The sequence below is a fragment of the Eurytemora carolleeae genome, unplaced genomic scaffold, assembly GCF_000591075.1.
Source record: "Eurytemora carolleeae unplaced genomic scaffold, Eaff_2.0 scaffold551, whole genome shotgun sequence".
NCBI classification, from domain to species: Eukaryota; Metazoa; Arthropoda; class Copepoda; order Calanoida; family Temoridae; genus Eurytemora; species Eurytemora carolleeae.
Window position 1 is genome coordinate 53,398 of NW_019396480.1, and position 23,511 is coordinate 76,908.

Consider the following 23,511-nt stretch of genomic DNA (forward strand, 5'->3'; position numbering starts at 1 on the left):
CAGCTTAAAGGAATTACAAGAAACGGAAAAGAACTGAAACAACCAGAAAATCTAAAAAAAAGCTAAGAAAATCCAAAGAAAAATATTGGTCCTCCAAAAAATTTAGAAAAGGCGGAGGTCTTAAATAAGTATGAGCACTAAGCGTGTGTTCAGTATACAAAGTCCGCATGGTCCAGGGGGAGTATTCTTTGCCTGGCAAAGAACAAGTGGAGGATACCTGGCCACTACAGGCTATGACCAGGTAAACTTTTTATCAAATACAAAATTCAGAATACTGGAAGGAATTGTACTTCCTAATAAATAAGAAGGATGAATCAAGCAATTCCTTTAAATTATGATTTGATTTCATTTCGTTTCGTTTAATATTTTTTCGATAATTTTTATTTAACTTAATATCGTTTCGTTTCGTTTGCTGATGATTTGATTTGTTTTGATTTGATTTCATTTGATTTGATTTGATTTGATTTGATTTGATTTGATTTGGTTTGGTTTGGTTTGGTTTGGTTTGGTTTAGTTTGGTTCGATTCTGTTCGATTCGATTCGATTCGATTCGATTCGATTCGATTCGATCAGATTCGATTCGATTCGTTATAATTTCATTTGATTTGATCCCAGTTTGTCGATTTCCAGAAATGCAAGTGTTTGTCAGAATAAAAGAAATAAACATTCCTGGAGGGTTACTTTAAAACTACGCGGATAATAATGAACGTCTTGTTTAGGTGATAAATATATACAACCGGCATGCAGATGTTGTTGAGAAACTTAGACTTCCTGGCATGTGTTCATGCTTTGGATGGGACAAGTAAGTCATTTATTCACTTATTCATGCTTTGGTTGGGAAAGTAAGTCAGTTATTTATTTGTTCATGCTTTTGGTGGGACAAGTAAGTAATTTATTCACTTATTCATGCTTTGGTTGGGACAAGTAAGTAATTTATTCACTTATTCATGCTTTATTTGGGACCAGTAAGTCATTTATTCTCTTTTTCATGCTTTGAGTGGGACAAGTATGTCATTTATTCACTTTTTCATGCTTTGAGTGGGACAAGTATGTCATTTATTCAAGTCACAATTTAAAGAATAAAGTATGCTGTCTCTTAAATACTATGGCAGCTTTTATTTAAATGTTCCACAAAACATGAAAGTAAAAATAAAACAATTTTCAGCTGTATTTATTAATTTATTCTGAATGTTTTCTATCTGTCAGGGATGGTGATCTGTTGGCTGTTATAACAGATAAATCTGCAAATCTATTAATCTGGGATGCTAATACTGCCAGGAGCCAATGGTTGGATACAGGTCATATTTTTATTAGAAATGTATGGCTCAATTTCATTTGCTATAAACATTTGCCATAATTGCTTTTTTTACGCTTGCCAAAGTTAATTCAGCCATAAGTTACATGGTCATAATTGTAACGTTTTCATCAAAAATAAAAATAACTTCTTTATATTAGCCACCTAATCTGTCCTGGCCTCAGCGCTTAGCCTCCTAGCCGCGGCGCTCGTCTCCCATCCAATATAGCCTGTGTAATAATATAACAAGTGTAATAATATAACAAGTGTAACAATATAACAAGTGTAACAATATAACAAGTGTAATAATATAACAAGTTTAATAATATAACAAGTGTAATAATGGCAATGCGATTATTGCAAATGAAAAGACAGAGCACAAATTATTCACCACTTAATTTTTAAAGTTACAATTTTAAAAACTGTTTACTTTCAAGGGATTAGAGACCCATTGAACGTCCTGATCTGGTCAAAAACAGGTAGATAGCTTTACTAAGTTACTAAGTTACTTAATGAGTAATGAACAATGTCGCCTAATTCAAACTACACCATTTATACATGCATTTATATCTTTGTGTGTGAATAAATCTTTATAATTATATAAAAATAATTTTATCGGATACTAGTGTAAGGGCCCGGCGTTGCCCGCAGAATTTTATGTATATTAATGTCTTGTTTTATTATATAGATAACTAGCGTTGCCCGTGAAAAAAATATTTGCATTTTTTTGCCTTTAACATCCCCCGGCCACCCATGAGTGTCCACAAAAAGTTTCAGTCCAATCGGTCCAGCCGTCTGGCCGTCTATACGCAACTTATACGAATGTCTGGTTTTATTATATAGATATTATTATTATTATTATTATTATTATTAACAATCAACCTACAGTTAAAGTATACTCTAAATGATTACAAACACATTTATACTTGGGCAATTCAAAAATGTTGTCGTTTTCCTGGTATATCTGTAAAATCTTAAACTGTATTGCCAAATTCTTATTAAATAAAAAAAATGAAACCCAAAGTTCAATTAAAAATATAGAATTAAAAAAACTCTTCTTTAATTTTTAAAAAATACTAAAATACTTGGTTGCAAAGAAATTGAACCTCCAGTCTATATATCAGGAGCTAAAATAATCCCTAAATTTAGGACCAACCCTAGCGATCGGGAGCTATCGAGGGAATTTAATGATATATAATCATAAAACTGCTAAACGAGTTCCAGTAATAGGTAGGTTGTTCAGTAAACTAATTTTATAGATTAATCAAATGTTTTGCTTTGTTTGATTTGATTATTTGTGCTTGGAATTGATTGAGATTCGTTTAACTGATTTGATGGTTAGTTGGTTTAGTGATTTATGATTTTTTGAGAATTGCTGAATGATTGATTAATTGATTGATTGACTGAAGATTGTTGGTTGATTGACTGATTGTCTAGGAAAGCACAGTAAGGCTATAACATGTGGTGCCTGGAGTTCAGGAAACCTGTTAGCTCTAGGTTCAGAGGATAGAACACTTTCAATATCTAACTTGGATGGAGATACTGTCAGGTAGACTCAGTCATTCATTCATTCATTCTTCATTCATTCATTCTTCATTCATTTATTCATTCATTCATTCATTTATTCTTTTATTCATCCTTTCATTTATTCATTCATTCATTCATACATTCATTCATTCATACATCCTTTTATTCGTTTATTTATTCATCCTTTCATTTAATTAGTTATTCATTCATTCATTCATTTTTTCATCCTTTCATTCATCCTTTCATCCATACTCTTATATATTTATTTATTCATCCTTTCATCCTTTTACCCATTTATCTTGCACGCATTCATACATACATTCATTTATCATGCAAACATTTATCCATTCATTCATGCATTTCTTTTTCATTTATTTATTAAAACATTCTTTCATTCATTTATCTATAAACTTATTCATTCATTTATGTATTTATCTCACAATCATTAATGGTTTAATTTACTCTTAATTTCATAAACTCATTCTTTTATTCATTCTACTATGCATTCATTTATTTGCTGTACAACAACTGTACAGTTACACATAGTAATTGTACATAAAGATATGTTTTCTTATTACTTTATCCTCTACACTGTAAATGATAGTAAAATAATGATGATATTTAGGATGGCTACCCTGCGAGCTGAACCTGCGGATATACAGTTCTGTGAGATGAAACAGGACGAAAGGAGTAACACGGAGAATACTGTTAGGAACACACACCCTGGCTTCATCCCTTCTGTTGAATGTGTAACCTTTTCCGTAACGTTTTCATTTTTTTTCTACCATCATAAGACAAAGTGTTGGGGGCCAACTTGGTTTGAAAAAGAAATTTCGGGGCTCATTGCGCCCTGCCCCCCTCCTTCGCTAATTATTCTAGTAGCTTAGCTGTTTCTTACAACTCTTTGCTTTGTTTTATGCTGCTGCACTTTTACGGTCTGGTCACTTGACTGCATATTATTGCAATACTTTTTATACGAGCTATTCGAGTGAAGACTGAAAGTCTCCCTATCCTGAGAGTCCCAAACATATATAATATATATGTTACTAGGATATTTCTAGCAATAATTTCTACTTTTCATCGGAAGAAAAATACTGGTTGAGCGCAATTTTTTCGCTGACCGGCCTTAAACATTCCCTAGGGTCATGTGAATTACCACAAAAGAAAATTGGCCCGATCGATTTAGAGTTCATTGCATACAAACAAAGCAAGCTAATGTGTGTGTTCGATAGTTTGATTGTTGGTGGAAAGACTCTTTATCTGTTCAATATGTTTGACCCTGAGAACCCCATAGAGCTGGCCTTCCAGTCCAGATACGGGAATATCATCTCGTACAAGTGGTTCGGAGATGGGTATATACTTATTGGTAAGTCCTAGGATCTCTTAATAGTCTGGTTGAGGGACTTACAATTCTATTATTTTATCAAGGGTTCTCTGCTGGATATTTTGTAGTTAAATTCAAGGTTTCATGCTGGATATTATGGTAATATCCAGTATCCACCTATATTCTATTCCAGGGTTCTCTGCTGGATATTTTGTGTTGTATCCATCTTTATTCTGTTCTAGGTTTCTATGCTGGATATATTGTGGTGATATCCACCTCTATTATATTTAGGGGTTCTCTACTGGATATTTTGTGTTGATATCTACATGTATTCTATTCCAGGGTTGTCTGCTGGATATTCTGTGGTGATATCCGCTTATATTCTATTCTAGGGTTCTCTACTGGATATCTTGTGTTGATATCCACTTATATTCTATTCCAGGGTGCTCTGCTGGATATTTTGTGTTGATATCCACTTATATTCTATTCCAGGGTTCTCTGCTGGATATTTTGTGGTGATATACACCTATATTTTATTCTAGACTTCTCTGCTGGATATTTTGTGGTGATATCCACCTATATTCTATTCCAGGGTTCTCTGCTGGATATTTGGTTGTGATATCCACGTATATTCTATTTTAGGCTTCTCTGCTGGATATTTTGTGGTGATATTCACCTATATTCTATTCTAGACTTCTCTGCTGGATATTTGGTTGTGATATACACCTATATTCTATTTTAGGCTTCTCTGTCTGATATTTTGTGGTGATATACACCTATATTCTATTCTAGGCTTCTCTGCTGGATATTTTGTAGTGATATCCACGTATTTTCTTTTCTAGGCTTCTCTGCTGGATATTTTGTGGTGATATCCACCCACATGAAGGAGATTGGACAAGAGTTGTTCCAGTCTAAAAATCACAGGGAGAGCTTGACTGGAATATCCATCAGTACTGCAATAGGTGGAAAATAAAAATTAAAACTTTTAAAATTCATGGTTTTCCTTGAATACACTTTAGAATTCTTTCTTTAACTTGTACCTTTAACTATGACACTATTCTAGCCTTTTCAAGAATACAGAAGATATAATATATAGATTTATAGAATTCAGAAGATTATCATTGAAAAATCTGAGGTTGTCTCTTATAATTTTATTATTTGTAATCTTGTAAAGATTTCAGCATCCAAAACGATCCAACATTCCGCTTTTATGGGTTGATTGTGTTTTTATATTTCTTTTACGAAGATTTTTTTTTAAGTCGTAAACAATTCTTTTAACAAAAACCAATTTGTTTAGGGAAAGCAGCATCGTGTGGTGATAACATGATCAAGATCCATGAACTGAATGATCTGAAGGAGACGAGTAATGTGATCACACTGGACGATGAACGAGGCCTGGATCACATGGATTGGTCCGAAGACGGTCAACTTCTAGCGGTATCGACCTCCAAGGTCAGTTTATGAAAATTTACATTCCTAAAACTTAATGAATTGTGAAGTTAGCAATATGTTGCTCTGCACTCTGAGGGCGGTCTGGGGGTTCCATGTCGGGTTCCTTTTCAGATCTTATAATTATTTATTTATTTATACTAACTTTATGGATTCTCTGAAGTTTTTATGTACATATAATAGAGACAGGCCCCACAATTTGGAATTCTTTACAATAAAGAAATTGTATGTTAACTGGTTTTTATACATCATACTAAGAACAAAATTACTGGTTTACATTGAAATGCCATGCAGATAAAAACCTTTTTAACACTTTTAAACTCTTTTTTATAAAATAAAGTAATTATTTAATGCATTTGTTAACATTTAATTTCGTTGAAAATGTAAAAAAGATTCTGTCTGGATTATTTGATTATGTTAAGGGTAACCTGCATGTTTACCTATCTAAGCTGCCCCTACTGGGATCATCCTGTCAGACTAGGGTGGCCTACCTGACCTCCCTCCTCGAGGTGACCGTCACCAACGCCGTGGAGAATATGGGGAGTATAGTTGTTGGGGCCGATATAGAACCTGCTTTTCTAGCTCTAGGACCTTTCCATCTAGCACTTGGGATGAATAATAGGTACTATTTAATTAATGAATGAAAGGGAGGAATGATGAATGAATGAATGAATGAATGAATGAATGAATGAATGAATGAATGAATGAATGAAAGGATGAATGAATGAATGAATGAATGAAAGGATGAATGAATGAATGAATGAATGAATGAATGAATGAATGAATGAATGAATGAATGAATGAAAGGATGAATGAATGAATGAATGAATGAAAGGATGAATGAATGAATGAATGAATGAATGAATGAATGAATAAAGAAGTTAAGAAGTTAAGAAGTTAAGAAGTAAAGAAGTAAAGAAGTAAAGAAGTAAATAAATTAAAGCATGAATGCCAATTCATCAATCTAGATTTTTTTCGTGAACTTGTATTTTCTTATTTTTATTTTTTGTCCCTTCTCTGTTTCTTGTTTCATTCTTATTAACTTTATTCTTTTATTAAATATTTTATATTATATATATATATATGTATATTTAGGGCCTGGTTCTACCTACTGGGGGAAGCTAACGTAGATCTGATGCGTGACCGTGAATATCTAGGGACTGTTCAGGATATTCAGCTCAATGCTGATTATTGTGCTGTCAGGTCAGTATTAAGGGATTGTTCCCTAAAAGTCAAGTTGGTCTGATTTGAAGCAAAAGCCCCAAAAACTCCTCCTAGTGGATAATGCTTTTGTTTCCTGAATGAAACTATAACCGTATTTAAGATCAACTCCAATGAGACATAATAACTGTGAAATGGTTGTATGGCGGGACCCATAAAACTGTGGAATAGGAAGACGATAACACATTTGATGTTGTTCTAAAATACCAGAAGTTCAAAAATCAACTTATTAAGTGTGTACAGTGTACAAAGCTGCACAAATGCTATGTATCATATGCATTAAAAATAACTTGCGCCGTCATCTTCAAATTCCACATTTTTATAAACCCCACCGTTTCCAGGTATGATGGTAAGATCCAGCTCCATGTTCTTGAATCTGAAGGATTAGTATCGGAGGAACGTGAATCTAAGATATTCCCGGAGGCGGGGAGAACTGACGTGATCAGCTGTATGGCGCTTACCCCCGACTTCTTGATCTGGGGAACAGATATGGGAGGGTTAAACTACTTCTATATAGAAGACTGGGCAGTTATCACGGAGTTTAAACATATTACAGGTCATTCACGGGTTTTTTAAGATATGAAAATATTTGACCTTTGATTAATCAATTACATAAAATTCAATATTCATTTTTTGGAAGCAAAGTCAAAATAGAGAGATTATTGGGTTTTGAAGAAATTATTAAATTTTTGAATTTTCAATTCAAATGAAAAGCGAAGGTTAAAATTTTTCTTAAACGGTGTTTGGTAAAATTTTATGAACTGTCCCATTTAACGTAATGATAAAAACCCCATCCACCCACAAAATGATTCTCAGACTCACAGATTTATGGTTTAAACGTTCCAATCCCTCCTTTTTAGGGACTGCAGACGTTGTTTAAAGTGTCTCTTTATTTAATGAGTAGCATTTCAGATTTACAATGGCGCGCTTTAAACTCCTATTTAAGTAAAAATGAGAAAAATGTCTTTGTTTTCCTGTCATAAAACTTGTTAAATTCTGACAATATTCGTCATATTTTCTGCAGCAAAATTTCGCACGTCATTTACGTAGAGAAACCACATTTAGAAATAATCAAATTTTTAAGTTAAAAACATGGATAACTTATTTATTCTTGATCATACAAAGATGTAAAGGGTACCGTTGAGAATCGGAGATGCCACTCATTAAATGGAGGTTAACCTAAAATAACGTCTTTAGTCGCTTTAATCCCTGTCTGTGTCCAGGTATCAAGAGTATATCTGCTGAACCAAGTGGGACCAAGATTGCCTTCTTGGATGCCAAGAACCAGGGATACATATATACTCCTGTTACAGGGGCAATCCTTCTTCTCAGAGAGGTCCCTTCAAGGTACGTTAAAACTTCCAGACTTAAGCAAAATAAATATTTTTTAACCCAGACGCAATGCGAGGCAAAATAAGTGTCTAATTAGAAATACTTTTTGTATTTTGTGTTATGTGGCCTGTAATGTGTAAACACATCTGAAAGTATGATTTTTTATGTACTTAGATATTTACTTTCTAGATGACATTTTTCCGTGTTTCTTAAACTGTCTTTTAATATGCTACGACTGTCTGTCTTAATAGCAATTTTCCTAAGCTATTGATGTCTTTTAAGAGCAATTTTCCTAAGCTATTGATGTCTTTAAGAGCAGTTTTCCTAAGCTATTGATGTCTTTAAGAGCAATTTTCCTAAGCTATTGATGTCTTTTAAGAGCAGTTTTCCTAAGCTATTGATGTCTTTTAATTGCAGTTTTCCTAAGCTATTGATGTCATTTAATAGCAGTTTCCCCAAGCTATTGATGTCTTTTAAGAGCAGTTTTCCTAAGCTATTGATGTCATTTAATAGCAGTTTTCCTAATTGGGCGTAAAATAAAAACTAGAAAAGCTTCAAGGTCACAAAATTGTTTTTTGTAATTTCGCATCGAGACCTCTTTCTTAAAATTTGACTCGTTACGCCTTGTTTTGTTTAGTACGAAGCTGATATTATGGGATCAGAGTCCGCTTGATAAAGATGTTTTGGTCGCATATGACGGGGAAGCTCTTCATACATTAATCCTGGACTTGGATAATGTTTCAGGATCAACCACTACATCCCTAGGTTAGTTTATACTTTCTTACATTTCTTCATACATTAATCCTGGACCTGGATAATGTTTCAGGATCAACCACTACATCCCTAGGTTAGTTTATACTTAACATTTCTTTACACATTACTTTATTGGTTTTTATTTCTTTAATCTTTAATCTTCATTTTTTCATTTCTTTATTTTTTGTTGTTAATTTTTATTCTTTCATTCATTTCTTCATTCGTCAATCGTCATCTTTCTCAGTTATTTATGTCTCAATATCTTGCTTTTTCGTATTTTCATTTTTATTTTCTTTACGCTCTCGATTAATTAGTTAGCAGTTCTTCACTTCATTCATTTCTGTATTTCTTAGATATCTTTATTCTATATTATTTGCTAGGTATGACCCGTGTCCCCCTGGGTCAGTATCCTGTTCTACTGTATAGTGGAGAGATGTCTTTACAGACACAGTCAGGGAAACTTGTCAAGCTAACACTCTCATCTCATGATATCAGGGAACTTGCAGTAAATAATATGTATGTCTAGATGGGATGGGATGGGATGGGATGGGATGGGATGGGAGGGATTGTAGGAAATGGAATGAGAGGGAAGGGAAGGAAATGGGATGGGATTTTAGGGAAGGAATTGGGATGACAGGAAGGGACAAGGAAGTAAATGAAGTAAATGAAAGGAACAATACTGAAGGAAGGTAATGGAAGTAACGAAATAGAGAAACGAAATGAAGGAATAAAATGGATAAAAGGAAATCTAAGGAAGGGAATCGGATGAAATGGGAGGAAATGAGATGAGAAGGGAAGAAATGGAAGAGAGGGAATCGAAGGAGATGGATTGGGAGGGAAAGCTATGATATGGTAGTTATGAGTATGATTGAGAAGGAAATGAATGATATTATAAACTGAAATGATGATATCAACTGCAATGTTGATGAAGTGGAAAGATAACTGAACTGAAAGCTGGAGACCTTAAAGATCTTCTGAATAAGAACCTGAAGCTGGGTAGATTAAACAATAGCTGGGCAATCTGTCAACTTCTAAACGATGACCAGGAATACTTATATTTATCATCATTAAAAAAAGAAACTGGGAAATCATTCCGAACCAAAATATATTTTTCTTAACAAAAGGACACCCTGCGACCTGCATGCTTCATTACAAGAAGCTTTGTTTTTATTTGTCAATTTTTTTCGTTAATTTTTACAAGGATTAAAACAATTACTCTCTCTCAAAGTTTTTCTAACAATTCCTTTATTGTGTATTTGTGTAATATGAAAGTATTAGGATTGGGATGTTCTTGCTCGAGTTGCTCTAGAGAAGCTTGAGGTTGATTTTGCGACCAGAGTGTACAGGCATATCAAGAATATATCCATGGTCTGGAGTCTAGAGGAACTTAAAGGTACCGAAAACAGAGAACTTAAAACATCCTTTACCTCCTCCCTCCACTTTGACTGTTTTAGGACTAGAGGACAAAAATCTACTCTCGGGACATATTTCTTTAATGCTAGGAGACTATGCACAGGCTCAGGTAGTTATTAGAAAAATCAAGATTTTTTTATAATTCTATTTGAGTAGTTTTATGTATAACTTAAATCACATGTTTTTTAGAACCTGTTTCTCCAGTCTAGCAGCCCTGTTGAAGCTTTGCACATGCGCAGAGATCTTCTGCAATGGGACCAGGCGCTTACTTTGGCGGACAGGTACGGTGTGCGGTTGTAACAGATTCAGTACTGTACAATGTAAATATGTACTGAACATTTGCTTGATGTAAATGTTGCTATTTGGTGTCCTTTGTTTATTAGTTGGTGAATGAGGATAGGGTTGACTGAAGTTAGTATGTGTATTTGTTAAATCATTTGTTAGGAACTATGGGTGAGGGGGACGACATCCCTAGGTTAGTTTATACTTTCTTACATTTCTTCATACATTAATCCTGGAACATTTAGTTGATAACGGTTTGGAAAGTTCACTTTTTGGTGGTTAAGGTTAACGTGGTTGTTATTGTTGCCTGTCTAGGTTGGCGCCAGGAGAAACACCTCTAATCAGTCGGGAGTATGGTCAGCAGCTAGAGTTTACAGGAGACTATCCTAGCTCATTAGCTCACTATGAGAGAGGACTACTACTCAAGGTATTAATAGTTTACGGGAGACTATCCTAGCTCATTAGCTCACTATGAGAGAGGACTGCTACTTAAGGTATTAATAGTTTACAGGAGACTATCCTAGCTCATTAGCTCACTATGAGAGAGGACTACTACTTAAGGTATTATTAGTTTACAGGAGAATATCCTAGCTCATTAGCTCACTATAAGAATGGACTGCTACTCAAGGTATTTTTAGTTTACAGGAGACTATCCTAGCTCATTAGCTCACTATGAGAGAGGACTACTACTCAAGGTATTTAATTTAAGAATATCCTAAAAAAGGGAATGTTGTCCTAAAGTCAATCAATCAAGTGACCCTTTATATCTAGTGTGGCATGTCCAATTCACTTTATCTCTTTAAAAACATCATTTATTTTGTGATTCTTTGCTAAAGTGACTTGCGCATATCAGAAACAGACACAATGATATAAAACGACGATATCTTCCACATTATTGAACAGTTTAAGGTTTAAAGTGCACAGAACACAGGATTGTCCCTTTTTAAATCTTCCGTCATTGGAAATAATTACTTAATTACTTAATTACCTAATTACTTAATTACTAATTACTTAATTACTTAATTACTTTTATATCTTTGAATAAAAATAATATGAAATTCAGAATTTAGAGGAAAATAAGGCATGCAATTTGACCGGTGATAACATTTAATAAAAAGGAGATAAGTAGTTGAACTACGTAGACTAAGTTGAACCACTTCTAAACTTTAATTTAACCTTAACTGGTTTAACCACGTTTACGGAATTCTGGATAAAACGTTCATGATAAATGTCGTCTTCTAGAGTAAGGGAGGCGATGAGGGGGAGGAGCTAGAAGAGCACAAAGCCGCCTGTAGAGCTGGTATTGCCAGGTGAGATATAGAATATTAATTGAGTGATTGATCCATCTTCGGGACTGAGTCCTACTGACTATATACTTTTAGTTATAGTATTATTAAAAAGATTGATCATAATTATTCCATTTTTAAGTCATTAGAACTGTGAGTAATCAAATCCAAATTTCAGTATTTTTTATATGGTGGATAAGATAAGATAAGGGAGGATCTGAAGACCCCAGACCGCCATCGGGACTAACTCCCATAAATATCTTACAATTTTACTTCCATTTGTTTTATCAAGGATGGCTTTACGATGCGGAGATGTTAGAAAAGGGTTGACAATGTGTCAGGAGGCTAAATCTCGACAGCTTAATAGGTAGATTCAATATTTATACTCACACCCCCATACTGACAGCAGGAAAATTCATGCTGACAGTTTCATACTGACAGCAGGAAGATTCATGCTGACAGTTTCACATTGACAGCTTAGCATATAGATTCATGCTGACAGTTCCATATTGACAGCTTAACATATAGATTCATGCTGACAGTTCCATATTGACAGCATAACATATTGATTCATGCTTACAGTTCCATACTGACAGCAGGAAGATTCATGCTGGCAGTTCCATATTTACAGCTTAATATAAATATTATATATTCATGGTGACAGGTCTGTATTGACAGCTTTGTAGAAATATGATATGATATGACAGAGATAATTGTTTCCTAGTTGGCTCCCCCTTCTAATAAACCCCCATTTTACTTTTATTTTCTAATTTTGCAGGGAGTGTGCTGAGATACTGGAGAGTATGAAACAGTTGGGAGAAGCTGCTCAATTATATGAATCCTCTCAATATTATGATAAGGTAATCCCTCCCTATCCTTCCTATCCTCCCTATCCTGGTTATTTTTATGAATCCTCTCAATACTATGATAAGGTAATCCCTCCCTATCCTTCCTGTCCTCCCTATCCTGCTTATTTTTATGAATCCTCTCAATATTATGATAAGGTAATCACTCGGTTTCCTTCCTATTCTACTCAGTTATAGGAATTCTCTTCATACTATGATAAGGTAATCCCTCCCTATCCTCAGTTATATGAATCCTCTCAATACTATGATATGGTAATCTCTCCTTATCCTCAGTTATATGAATCCTCTCAATACTATCTTAAGGTAATCCACCCTAATCCACTCAGTTATATGAGTTCTCTTCATACTATATGACAAGGAAATCCCTCCCTAACCTTCTTATCCTCAGTTATATGAATCCTCTCAATACCATGATAAAGGAATCCCGCCCTACCCTCTCCATATTCTATTTAGTCTGCTGAACACCTTCTTTCTATCTTACTTCTTAAAGAGTGTTTCAACGCAAACAATTTAGGTTTCCGGTGATGTAGTTTCCATAATATCGATGTAAAATTCTAGTTTTTTGGTTGAAAACGACAAAAAAAGTTGGTTCTTGTTGAGTCTTGGCTATATTTGCCTCACTCTCCTCATGTTGTACTCTCTTTTCAATTCATGTTAATTTTTATAAAGTTATATCACAATTTATAAATCTTAAATTTTTTTAATTCTTTGAATTTTGAAAGCCTCCAACTTGTAAACATGGTAGCGTACTGGAACTTGTTAAAAACTATGTTATAACAATAAAAAGGTCAAGGTTAAAAAAATGTTCAGTGAGGACTTAAACCTCCGATCTGAAACTTGGAATCTAATCTGATTGGAAATCCCCACGTTATTATCTGATTTGATAAATTACTATTAAAATTCTCAATGTACTGTACAGTTTTCATGTAACTAGGCTGCCCACCTGTACATAAAGATGAAGAACTGGACCAAGATTGGACAGATCCTGCCCAACATATCCTCGTCTAAGATCCAGCAGCAGTTTGCCAGGGCCAAGGAAGCTGATGGGAAGTATAAAGAGGCTGTTGTAGCATACGAGGCCGCCAGGTAAAACTGAAGTATTAAGTTGAATGTAATTAAGGAGTCGTAAGCCCAATTCACAACAGTACCCTTACTATCACAGATTACTCTTCTAACTGAGCAACAATGAGGTAGCTATCGTAGATCTTCTTTATCTGGTTGATTTTAGAGTCCCAATTTCATCCTGGTACATTTTCTGTCTTCTTTGTTAGTCCTAAGTTCAAAAGATTCCAGATGAAATTCAGCGGCAGTTCGGATCGTATATTGCATGAACAATATACGATATATGATTAACTTTTAACTGCAGGGATTATGATAGCGCTGTGCGTCTACTGCTGGATAAACTCAATGATCCTGAGAATGCTGTTAGAATTGTCAAGCAAACTAAAAGGTAAATTAACTTACTGTAAATATTATTATGATTTTCATCAATATTTTAGTATGTTATTTGGATTTTTTGTTTAGTACTGAGGGAGCAAAGATGGTTGCCAAGTTTTTCCAGAAATTAAACGATTTTTCCTCCGCCATTCAGTTCCTTGTCCTAAGTAGATGTGTAGATGAAGCTTTCCAGGTAAAGCTTACAAACATACCCCCCACGCACCTTCCACTTTCAATAAATTTTAAAACTTGTTTTAAATTGCATAAAGATTAATATTTTATTAATTTAGTTAGCTCAGCAAAACGCAAAGATGGATCTGTTTGCTGATATTGTTGGAGACGGAGCTTCGCCAGAGGATTATCACAGGTCTTTCTCAATTTTTTTCTTCAAAACTTTGACCTTTCCTCAAATTTTTCATTAAAAATAATAATGTTGTCCAAATGATCAGAAAAAGGTCTCATATAAACAGATTGATAAAAAATAACTTAATAAAATCTTGCAGCAAAACAATCATTAAATTCCGAACCTGATAAGAATATTTTTTCGGCAAATTTTTGTTGTTACTTGAAAAGTTTTACGTTATCTCATAAATTGAACTGGTATGATTGGAAATTGTTTGGAAACGGCCAGGTTGTGTGAACTATTTTGGTTTCAGTATTGCTGTGTACTTTGAAGGAGAAAGAAACCATCTTCAGTCTGGAAGATTCTACTACAGAGCAGGCGAACATTCTAAGGTCAGTTGGGAGTGGAACGGGTAGATAACGATTTGAATTTACAGTGGTTTGTCTATGGTTGGAGGGTTAGTCCGTGATTTGGTTGGGTAAAATTATATGACATATTTTTCCAATAAAAAACTAGGACCACTCTTCATTTGGCTCTTGAATCTCCGATTTGTTTGTTTGAGCTTAAAGCAATCCCTAATACAGTACAAAATAATAATTGATTTGGTTAGTTAGGGTAGTAGGAACTAGAGATGGGTGAAAAGGGTGTTCAGATGAAGATTAAAAAAAACTATTTAGGCCGCGGTTTAAATAATTTAGGAAACATTAGTCTCAAGACTAGACTACAAATGAGACAAACAAGGCTCACTTTCACAAAACTCACCAAGGCCGGGACTAATTTTGAACTTTAATTATTAGAACTATAGAGAGTTCAAAGTCCAGACTAAACATTTAAATCGCGGCCTCATGGAATTTTAGAAGATGAAGGTTGTTTGGAAGGATTGGTTTGTGGTTAATGGTTAATAGGTTAGAACAATAATCGTTGTTTAAAGGAAATATATGGGTGAATTCAGTATTGAAGGATGAGACATAACAGGACGGAAAAGAAGCTTTAGCAATTAGCATGCATTTTTCTTAGAATTCCAATTTAATTAGGAAAGTTACTTTTGAGGAATATCAGCTGAAATTGTATGTGAAAATCTGAAACCTTTTTTAGGCGTTACGTCATCTTCTGAAAGTTGCTGCATCTACTAATGATGACTCGGAGGCGTTAAATCTCGCTATAGAGGTGGTTGGGAGCTCAGGACAAGCTCATCTAGCTCGTCAGCTCATTGAGTTCCTCATGGGAGAAACAGATGGAGTACCCAAAGATGCTAAAGTAAGTTAAAAATTCATATACTTGTTAGTTATCAAAAATGCCAATGTAATATTTTTGGTGTTTAAAAATCATAAGTTATAAATTACATAGAAAGAAATTTCATTAATTTTCAATTTCTGATCTGGTTGTAAATGATGCGTTTCTTTCTCCTTTAAAAAGATATAATACAGCAAGTGTGCAGTGTACACAGACCCCATTTTACTTTGTGAATGAATTTTAAAGCAACTGTCTATTTGCTTTATTAATACGCATAAAACTGATCATATGTTGCTCACTGTATCTTTGTACATTTGTACTTTTTTGCAGTACCTGTTTCGGTTGTACATGGCTCGCAAACAGTACAAGGAAGCTGCTAAGACCGCTGTTATTATTGCACGCGAAGAACAGAGCGCGGGAAACTACAGAAATGCGCACGATGTACTCTTCAATATGTACCAGGTACAAATATATTACTTGATTAATGTACAGATTACTGATCATTTTTACTGTTCCTTATGTTTTTACTACCAATATTATAGCTAAATATAAAACTTTTGAGAGTAATAAGTTGTAAATTGTCATGTCTATTCATAAATGAAGAGATCAAGCATTGAAAAGTTAAAAGTGCAGCAGTTTTGAGATCAAACCCAAAAGTTTCCAGCTCTGTTAAATTATTATTATTGCGTCAAAAGTTAAGATTTGATTTAAAAACTAGGAGCTTGTTAAGAACAGGATCTCAGTTCCATGGGAGATGGCAAATAATCTGATGATTCTTCACAGCTACACCTTGGCCCGTCTACATGTCAGGTACTAGTTCATATTTACCTCAGCTGGACCTTAATTCTTCACAGCTACACCTTGGCCACTAGGCGTGGGAAGCATCTGCGTGGTGCACGAATATTTTGTATATCTATGCGTGGGAACCATCTGCGTGGTGCACGAATATTTTGTATATCTAGGCGTGGGAACCATCTGCGTGGTGCACGAATATTTTGTATATCTAGGCGTGGGAACCATCTGCGTGGTGCACGAATTTTTTTAATATCTAGGCGTGGGGACCATCTGCGTGGTGCACGAATGCTTCTACGTGTTGCAAACAACATCAGTAAATTCCCTGCGCACGCTGTTCCTATTCTTACCTCAACTGTCATTGAATGTCACAGGTAACGTATTTACCCTAAACCTTTAAAATATTAAGTTGAGCTTAATTCCGTATTTCTCTGAGGCTTAAACTTATGGTTGTACAAATATCTTTTGATGGGTTGTATTCAAATAATTTGCAAAAATTTCTTTGCAAAACTTGTGCAATCAAATTCCTTATGTCAAAGGCTTCCCAAAAAGCTAGAAATTATGCAAATCTGACAACTGAAATTAAGAAATTGGGTCAAAACAAAGATTTATTTTTCTATAGGAAAAAGTAGTCATTCAGGCAGTTAGTATAAGACCCTCGTTATTGGCCTAATTGAAGGACTTTGGGTATGTAGGAAAAGTCAGAAAATTTTAACAGCCTCAGATTAATACTTTTTGATTTATGATTTAGGAATTTGCAGGGTCCATGTCAGAGTCCTTGACAGATTTGTTTCTTATTGCTTAACATGCTTAAAGAAATGATGGACGGAGAGGGATAACGTGTTCAAAGAATTAAATTAAACCAACCAGGGGAATAGAACCAACAAAGCAAGTTTTTTACAACAATTTTGACCTCAGCTCTACTAATTTTTTTCTATTTTTCTATTTCTCAGTTTTTCTGTAACAGAGAAGAGAAATAGTTATTGGAGAAAACTCTGTCTGCTTGTTTAAATCTCTAATTAACAGTGACCCTTTTCCTTGAAACTTATTTTGCGAAGAGAAAATTATTGTTTGATTATACTTGTGATGACTGTTTTTGAGAAGTACTCCACAGATGAGAAATATTTTCATAAATTCCCAGGAATGAAATGAAATAAAAAATGTGTTTGTCTACTGTCTAGATCGGGTTTGAAGAATTCTGCCTTCACTTACGCTGCTGTGCTCATGAGACCAGAGTATAGGAAGGATATTGATGAAAAATACAGGTAGAAAGGTCTTAATTAAATAAATAGAGGGATGAAAAATAAATATGTGGAAGAATGAAAAGAAAAATTTGGACGTAAATAAATACCTTTCCCAGAAATACTTGTCTCCCACCTCTGAATTTACACCCAGCTCATAATTGGGTTGATTCATTGGAACTCAAACGGAGGGAGCTCAAGCCTACAACCGGGATTGAAGGTTTGACAGCGATTATTATTATTATTATTATGACAGCCCTCTCCCATAATTCTCCATGACCCCTCTTTTAATTGTTTTTCGTAATATTTCTAAGTTCGTTCTTTTGTTTTTATGTCTTCAGTTATTTTGCTGCAATCGTAAGAAATAAAAATTAACTTTTTTCCCTGAACCGTTTTTTTGCGGCATGCAAATTATTTTAACTTTATCAAAACTTGTCCTTATTTTTTCTCCGTTAAGTGTATTTGCTATTGTATTCATAGTGTTCCTTAAGATTATAATAGATGTCATATTTTAGCAATGATGTTCCTGAAAGTGAGCTGTACTGTTCCCAATGTAAGAACAATCTACCCTACTGTATAGCTACAGGGTTCCATATTCTCCAGAATGATCTGAGTTCCTGTCCACTCTGCAAGTTCCCAGCTACAAGGTGATGTATTGTTTAATCATTTCATCAGATACTTTATTGATAAACAATTAATAGTTAAAAGAACAAGGTGCATTAAATTCAATTTATAATACATCAGGAGGATAAGAGTTGCAAATTGCAAATTACAAAAAAGTTTACATAAATAACATTATTTTACTCATTGCCCAGTTTTTTCTGATCATAATATGTACGAATTAAGCAATAATAATGATGAAAAATAAATAAAAAACAATAAAGTTCCCAAATATAATGTGTAATCATTTATTGATATAAAATATAAAAATGAATCATTTAAAGAACAAGACCCATTGAATTAAATTTGAATTTATCCAAACACGAAAAGGATAAAAAAAAATTGGAAATAAATTTTTTTAACCAGTTTTCAGTTGTCTCTGAACGTTTGTACTGCTCATCAAATGTAGAATTAAGCCAAAAAGAAAATTGGTGTTTATACAGTTGTCGGCATTTATATCAATATAATATACTTTTTTCTTCAAATTTTGATTGTTGAAAGCTTTTTTTGAAGTAAACAACGAGAAGCTGGTATTTAATAGTTTTAATTTTTTCATGTTTATGTGTATCCATGCTGCTTAAAAGCTTGTTAGAAATCAAAATTGAAATCGAAAGTCGTCTTCATAGTTTTGATATATACGTCTATGTTTCTAGATCTGAGTTGTTGAAGCTGGTTGAGGATGGTGTTGTATGTCCCATGTGTGTAGAAACTATTGCTGTCAGTGATATCAAGTAAACATTTTTATTGTTTTAATCAGATTTAATGTAATAACATTTTTATTGTTTTATTTAGATTTAATATAATAACATTTTTATTGTTTTAATCAGATTTAATATAATAACATTTTTATTGTTTTAATCAGATTTAATATAATAACATTTTCATTGTTTTAATCAGATTTAATATAATAACATTTTCATTGTTTTAATCAGATTTAATATAATAACATTTTTATTATTTTAATCAGATTTAATATAATAACATTTTTATTGTTTTAATCAGATTTAATATAATACCATTTTTATTGTTTTAATCAGATTTAATATAATAACATTTTTACTATTTTAATCAGATTTAATATAATAACATTTTTACTATTTTAATCAGATTTAATATAATAACATTTTTATTATTTTAATCAGATTTAATATAATAACATTTTTATTGTTTTAATCAGAGTTAATATAGTAACATTTTTACTTTTTTAGTCAGATTTAATATAATAACATTTTTATAATTTTAATCAGATTTAATATATTAACATTTTTATTGTTTTAATCAGATTTAATATAATAACATTTTCAAAGATTTTCTATTTAACTCTATTCTTAACGCTATCCTTTTTGTAAGTAACAGGATTAATCTTTAAATTGTGTTTAATTCTGCAAATTCCTTCATTCTCTCCGCATAAATCCGCAAGTATCTTTCACTGGAACACAATGCAACTTGAAATGATTTTTTAGCTGGACATATTGATCAGACGAATGTTGAAAAGGTTGAGACACGAACATGTCCCTCTTTAGTCGGAAGGAAACATGAAATTACGTGTAAAATCCCTTTGATCTTTATCATCATGTTTAACTGTGTCAGGTCTATAGCTAATGCATTTAGAGGAATTCACAGAGTAAGATTTCCTATTCACAACGTTACTCATCAACCTTTTATCTGAGTAACAATGAGTAAGATTTATCTTTTTCTATCTTGAAGTGTTGAATGCAATTTCATTTAGCTCTGCATGCACATTGCACATGCACTTAAATATACGTTTGATTTTGTCAGGTCTATTGCTCCTGGACAGATAGTTCGAGGTGGATCCGAGAGAGAGGAAACCCAGCAACAAGATGAGGTAATGAAAGTAAGGATTACGCAAATGTCGTCTTTAAATAACAGCCCGATCCAGGTGTAACCATGCTGTACAAAATGGATTTGTTTGAGGGATGGACTTCTGTCACCCGTAGATGTTGCAGGCACGTCATAATATATAAATAACATTGTAATAGGTTTTTGTTAGTAACTACATACCTTTCGCAGAGATGGAGTTGTGAGAGTGAGATTGGGAGTGAGAACGAGAGTGAGGGAGTGTAATTGAAAGTGGGAATGAAAAAGTGTGAGTGGGAGGGAGAGAGCGGGAGTGAGAGTGAAAATTGGAGTAAGAGTAGGCCTGTGCTTGGAACGGGGTAATGTTGAACAGGAAATAATAAAATCATTACTTAATATCGGATATTTAGGATAATGATGATGAGGAGGATATGGGACGTATTCTCTCCGGGTCATCTTCCACCACACTCTCCTCTAGAGGTTCTATATCAACCTCTATCAAGTAAAAGAACAAGGATGTCAAGGCTCGAGGCATCTATTTATAAAACTAATGAAGCAGTAATCTCTGTGTCTCCGATCATAACTCTTAAACCACTTGATCGACTTGCCTCAAATTTTGGTTGGGGAACTCGGAAAGGTTCTTTGTTTGGTTTTAGAAATTCTAGACTGAGATGGTTCAGTTTAGTTTCCAGGCAAAGCTGGGTTCCCAGGCTATGACTTAAATATTATTTAACGCACACTAAACTTAAAGATTATTTAAGGTCCTACAGCTTATGCCTAGCTAAATTACTTTACATTGAACTAAATTTATTAAATTCTACATTTATAAATTCGTTTCGTGAATAATCTGAACTATGATTTTTTTTAATTAAGACTCTTTTTATTTGAACCATGCCTATATCAGCATATTTTACTCTTATTACAACACATTTTTAAACGTCGATCTCAATTATTATTTATTTTTTTCAGTTTGTTCAAATTTATTTGACGGCATAAACCTTCTCACAAAAGTGATCGGCAGCCTTTCTTATTCAAGTTTAATGTTTAAGTCTCTTTTTCATCCGTTGTTTGATAAATCTCAGTCAGTATCATTTAAAAACATTTTGATCTCATTCTTTAGTCCATGATTTTTATTTTTACTGTTCTTAATATATTTTTATCATGTTTTGTTATAAACCAGCTAATAAGGTTCCTGGCTCTCATATAAACCAAAGATATGTTATTATTGTAACCTGCACATCACTGTGATATTTATCTACACAAAAACCGTCCACCTGAGCACTTGTCTCTTTCTATTCTGTGATTTCAAACAAATTGTATATGTTATGTGATTTGACCCAGACTATTCGTTTTGAGATAAAAGTTTTCAATTTTTGTAAGAGAAAGAACTTCTGCTGCGTAGTTCAATGGCCGAATATAAAGAATTTGAGCGGCGGTTTAAATTTAAGCCGCGGCTTAAATATGGTTGGTTTCACTTAAAATAATATCAAATGTTTCAAGATGTAAGCCGGCGCTATATTTAAACCGGGTTTTGGCGGATTTAAACCGCGGCTCAAATTCTTTAAATTCCATCTCAGGACTACCGAGTTTTCTGAATGAAAAAAAAATAATTTTTTTTCTGGAAATAAAGCATTTTAAATTCCTTTGAAGGCGACATAACATGGACTTAGAACCAGAAAACTCTAGAATTCGAAGACTACATTAAATCATTAATGAAGTGTACAACGCAAATATTGGTCTCGATTGTTGTCTCATGTTCATTGGCATAAATAAATAAATAAATAAAAGATCAACCATCATTCTGTGGAAATCAAGGCCTAAACATAAGTCTAAAAGTCTTTTTTTCTATTCCAGAGTTTTATGGAGCTTACTGTATATTGGATAATATAATATACTGTATGTTCTGTGATTTGACCCAAACTAGTCGTTTTGTGATCAAAATTTGCACAACCGTACACTTGTGTTCTTGTATATTTATTTTATTATGAAGATTATCAAACTTTGTAAAACGTTACCAAGCAAATATATTTATGACACCAAATATCGATATTTGAGTTAATTGTATGTTCGGCAATTTTAAGAGTTTATTGACGAAAGCTGGGTTATTTTTATTGTCAAATAAGAGTATTCTCCTGAGTTTTTAAAATCTCATTCGAATTCGATAACAAATAGAAGTTTGCGAAATTAACGGAAATATTAATTTAAACCAGTATAAATTTAAATGTGACCCGCTTCCAATTAACATGGGAGACGAGTGCATGAATCATTTAAAAACGTCTATAGATCAACATAGCTATTTCAGAAATCGTTAGTGGAAATGGCTTCTTTTTCAGAAATCGGAAGTGGTAAAGCCGTTAACGATTTTTAAAGGAAAAGTATGTAAAAAAAGTACATATATAAAAAACTAATAAAATAACTACACATTCGTTATTTTACTAATATCAATATTAGGCGAGATTTTTTAGGTACAAAATTTCTGAAAATATGAACAAATTTATAAAGAAGAGACATAAATATCACGCGCGAAGCGCATTTTTATTTTTTTTTCTAAAATTAATTAAATATTTGACGAGTAACGAGATAATTATTTACAATATACATATGTCCGCGGTAACATACTAAATTTTTAGTCTGTAATAGTATATTTTTGGTCGTTTTTTAAGGCCTTTAAAGTGTGATTTTAAAAAATCCAGCCGCGTCACTCAAAAAAGCAAACTCAAACCATTTTTTCAATTCTACTTAAGATTAATATTTTGTGTGTTGAATTCTTAAACTGCTTTGCACTGAAATTTTTGACAAATTTGACTGAGTATTGCATCTTGAAATATCACAAAGTTGGTTAATGAGTGATTTTAAGATGGATTTAGTATAATGAGTCAGTAATTAAACAATCATTAGACTTTGTGATATTTTAAGATGAATTACGTCTCAGTCAAATTTGTCAAAAATTTCATTGTAAAACATGTTTAAAAATTCAACACACAAAATATTAATCTTAAGTAGAATTGTAAAAATGGGTTGAGTTTGCTTTTTTTGCGAGACTTTGCTGGACTTTTTAAAATCACACTTTAAAGGCCCTAAATATACAATTTAAAAAAGTACTTTTGCCCGGAAGAGTCAAATGTAGTGGTACGGAAGAGGAAATAGTGGTGGCTCATGGCTGCCGGAAGAGAAAAAAGCTAATATGTGGCACGGAAGGGGAAATAGTGGTGGCTCATGGCCGCCTGCCTTCCCTCGCTC

General features: G+C 33.4%; 1 protein-coding gene across 1 annotated transcript; it reads left to right on the forward strand.

Annotated features, from left to right (window-relative positions):
- The first annotated feature begins 4 nt into the window (after positions 1 to 4).
- Positions 5 to 22,314, forward strand: LOC111704060 (WD repeat-containing protein 19). The gene is made up of 39 exons (XM_023476188.1): positions 5 to 241; positions 720 to 802; positions 1,207 to 1,298; positions 1,732 to 1,773; positions 2,444 to 2,524; positions 2,732 to 2,843; positions 3,447 to 3,533; positions 4,054 to 4,187; positions 4,988 to 5,107; positions 5,443 to 5,597; positions 6,017 to 6,216; positions 6,690 to 6,797; positions 7,157 to 7,371; positions 8,039 to 8,162; positions 8,785 to 8,912; positions 9,281 to 9,395; positions 9,832 to 9,946; positions 10,179 to 10,293; positions 10,355 to 10,422; positions 10,503 to 10,594; positions 10,911 to 11,022; positions 11,838 to 11,905; positions 12,174 to 12,248; positions 12,660 to 12,741; positions 13,682 to 13,833; positions 14,114 to 14,197; positions 14,272 to 14,377; positions 14,475 to 14,551; positions 14,841 to 14,919; positions 15,623 to 15,784; positions 16,091 to 16,222; positions 16,479 to 16,570; positions 16,813 to 16,926; positions 17,734 to 17,818; positions 18,295 to 18,440; positions 19,107 to 19,184; positions 20,233 to 20,299; positions 20,682 to 21,735; positions 21,849 to 22,314. Exons 1-38 carry the CDS (start codon positions 131 to 133, stop codon positions 20,775 to 20,777), a joined length of 4,104 nt encoding a protein of 1,367 aa, XP_023331956.1. The 5' UTR covers positions 5 to 130; the 3' UTR covers positions 20,778 to 21,735; positions 21,849 to 22,314.
- The last annotated feature ends 1,197 nt before the right edge of the window (positions 22,315 to 23,511 follow it).

Excerpts from the sequence above, each read along its gene's own strand:
- LOC111704060 (XM_023476188.1), top strand. The coding sequence starts at position 131 with ATGAGCACTAAGCGTGTGTTCAGTATACAAAGTCCGCATGGTCCAGGG. Across the intron at positions 803-1,206 it reads TCATGCTTTGGATGGGACAA|GGATGGTGATCTGTTGGCTG; the intron begins GTAAGTCATTTA and ends TCTATCTGTCAG. Across the intron at positions 6,798-7,156 it reads GCTGATTATTGTGCTGTCAG|GTATGATGGTAAGATCCAGC; the intron begins GTCAGTATTAAG and ends CACCGTTTCCAG.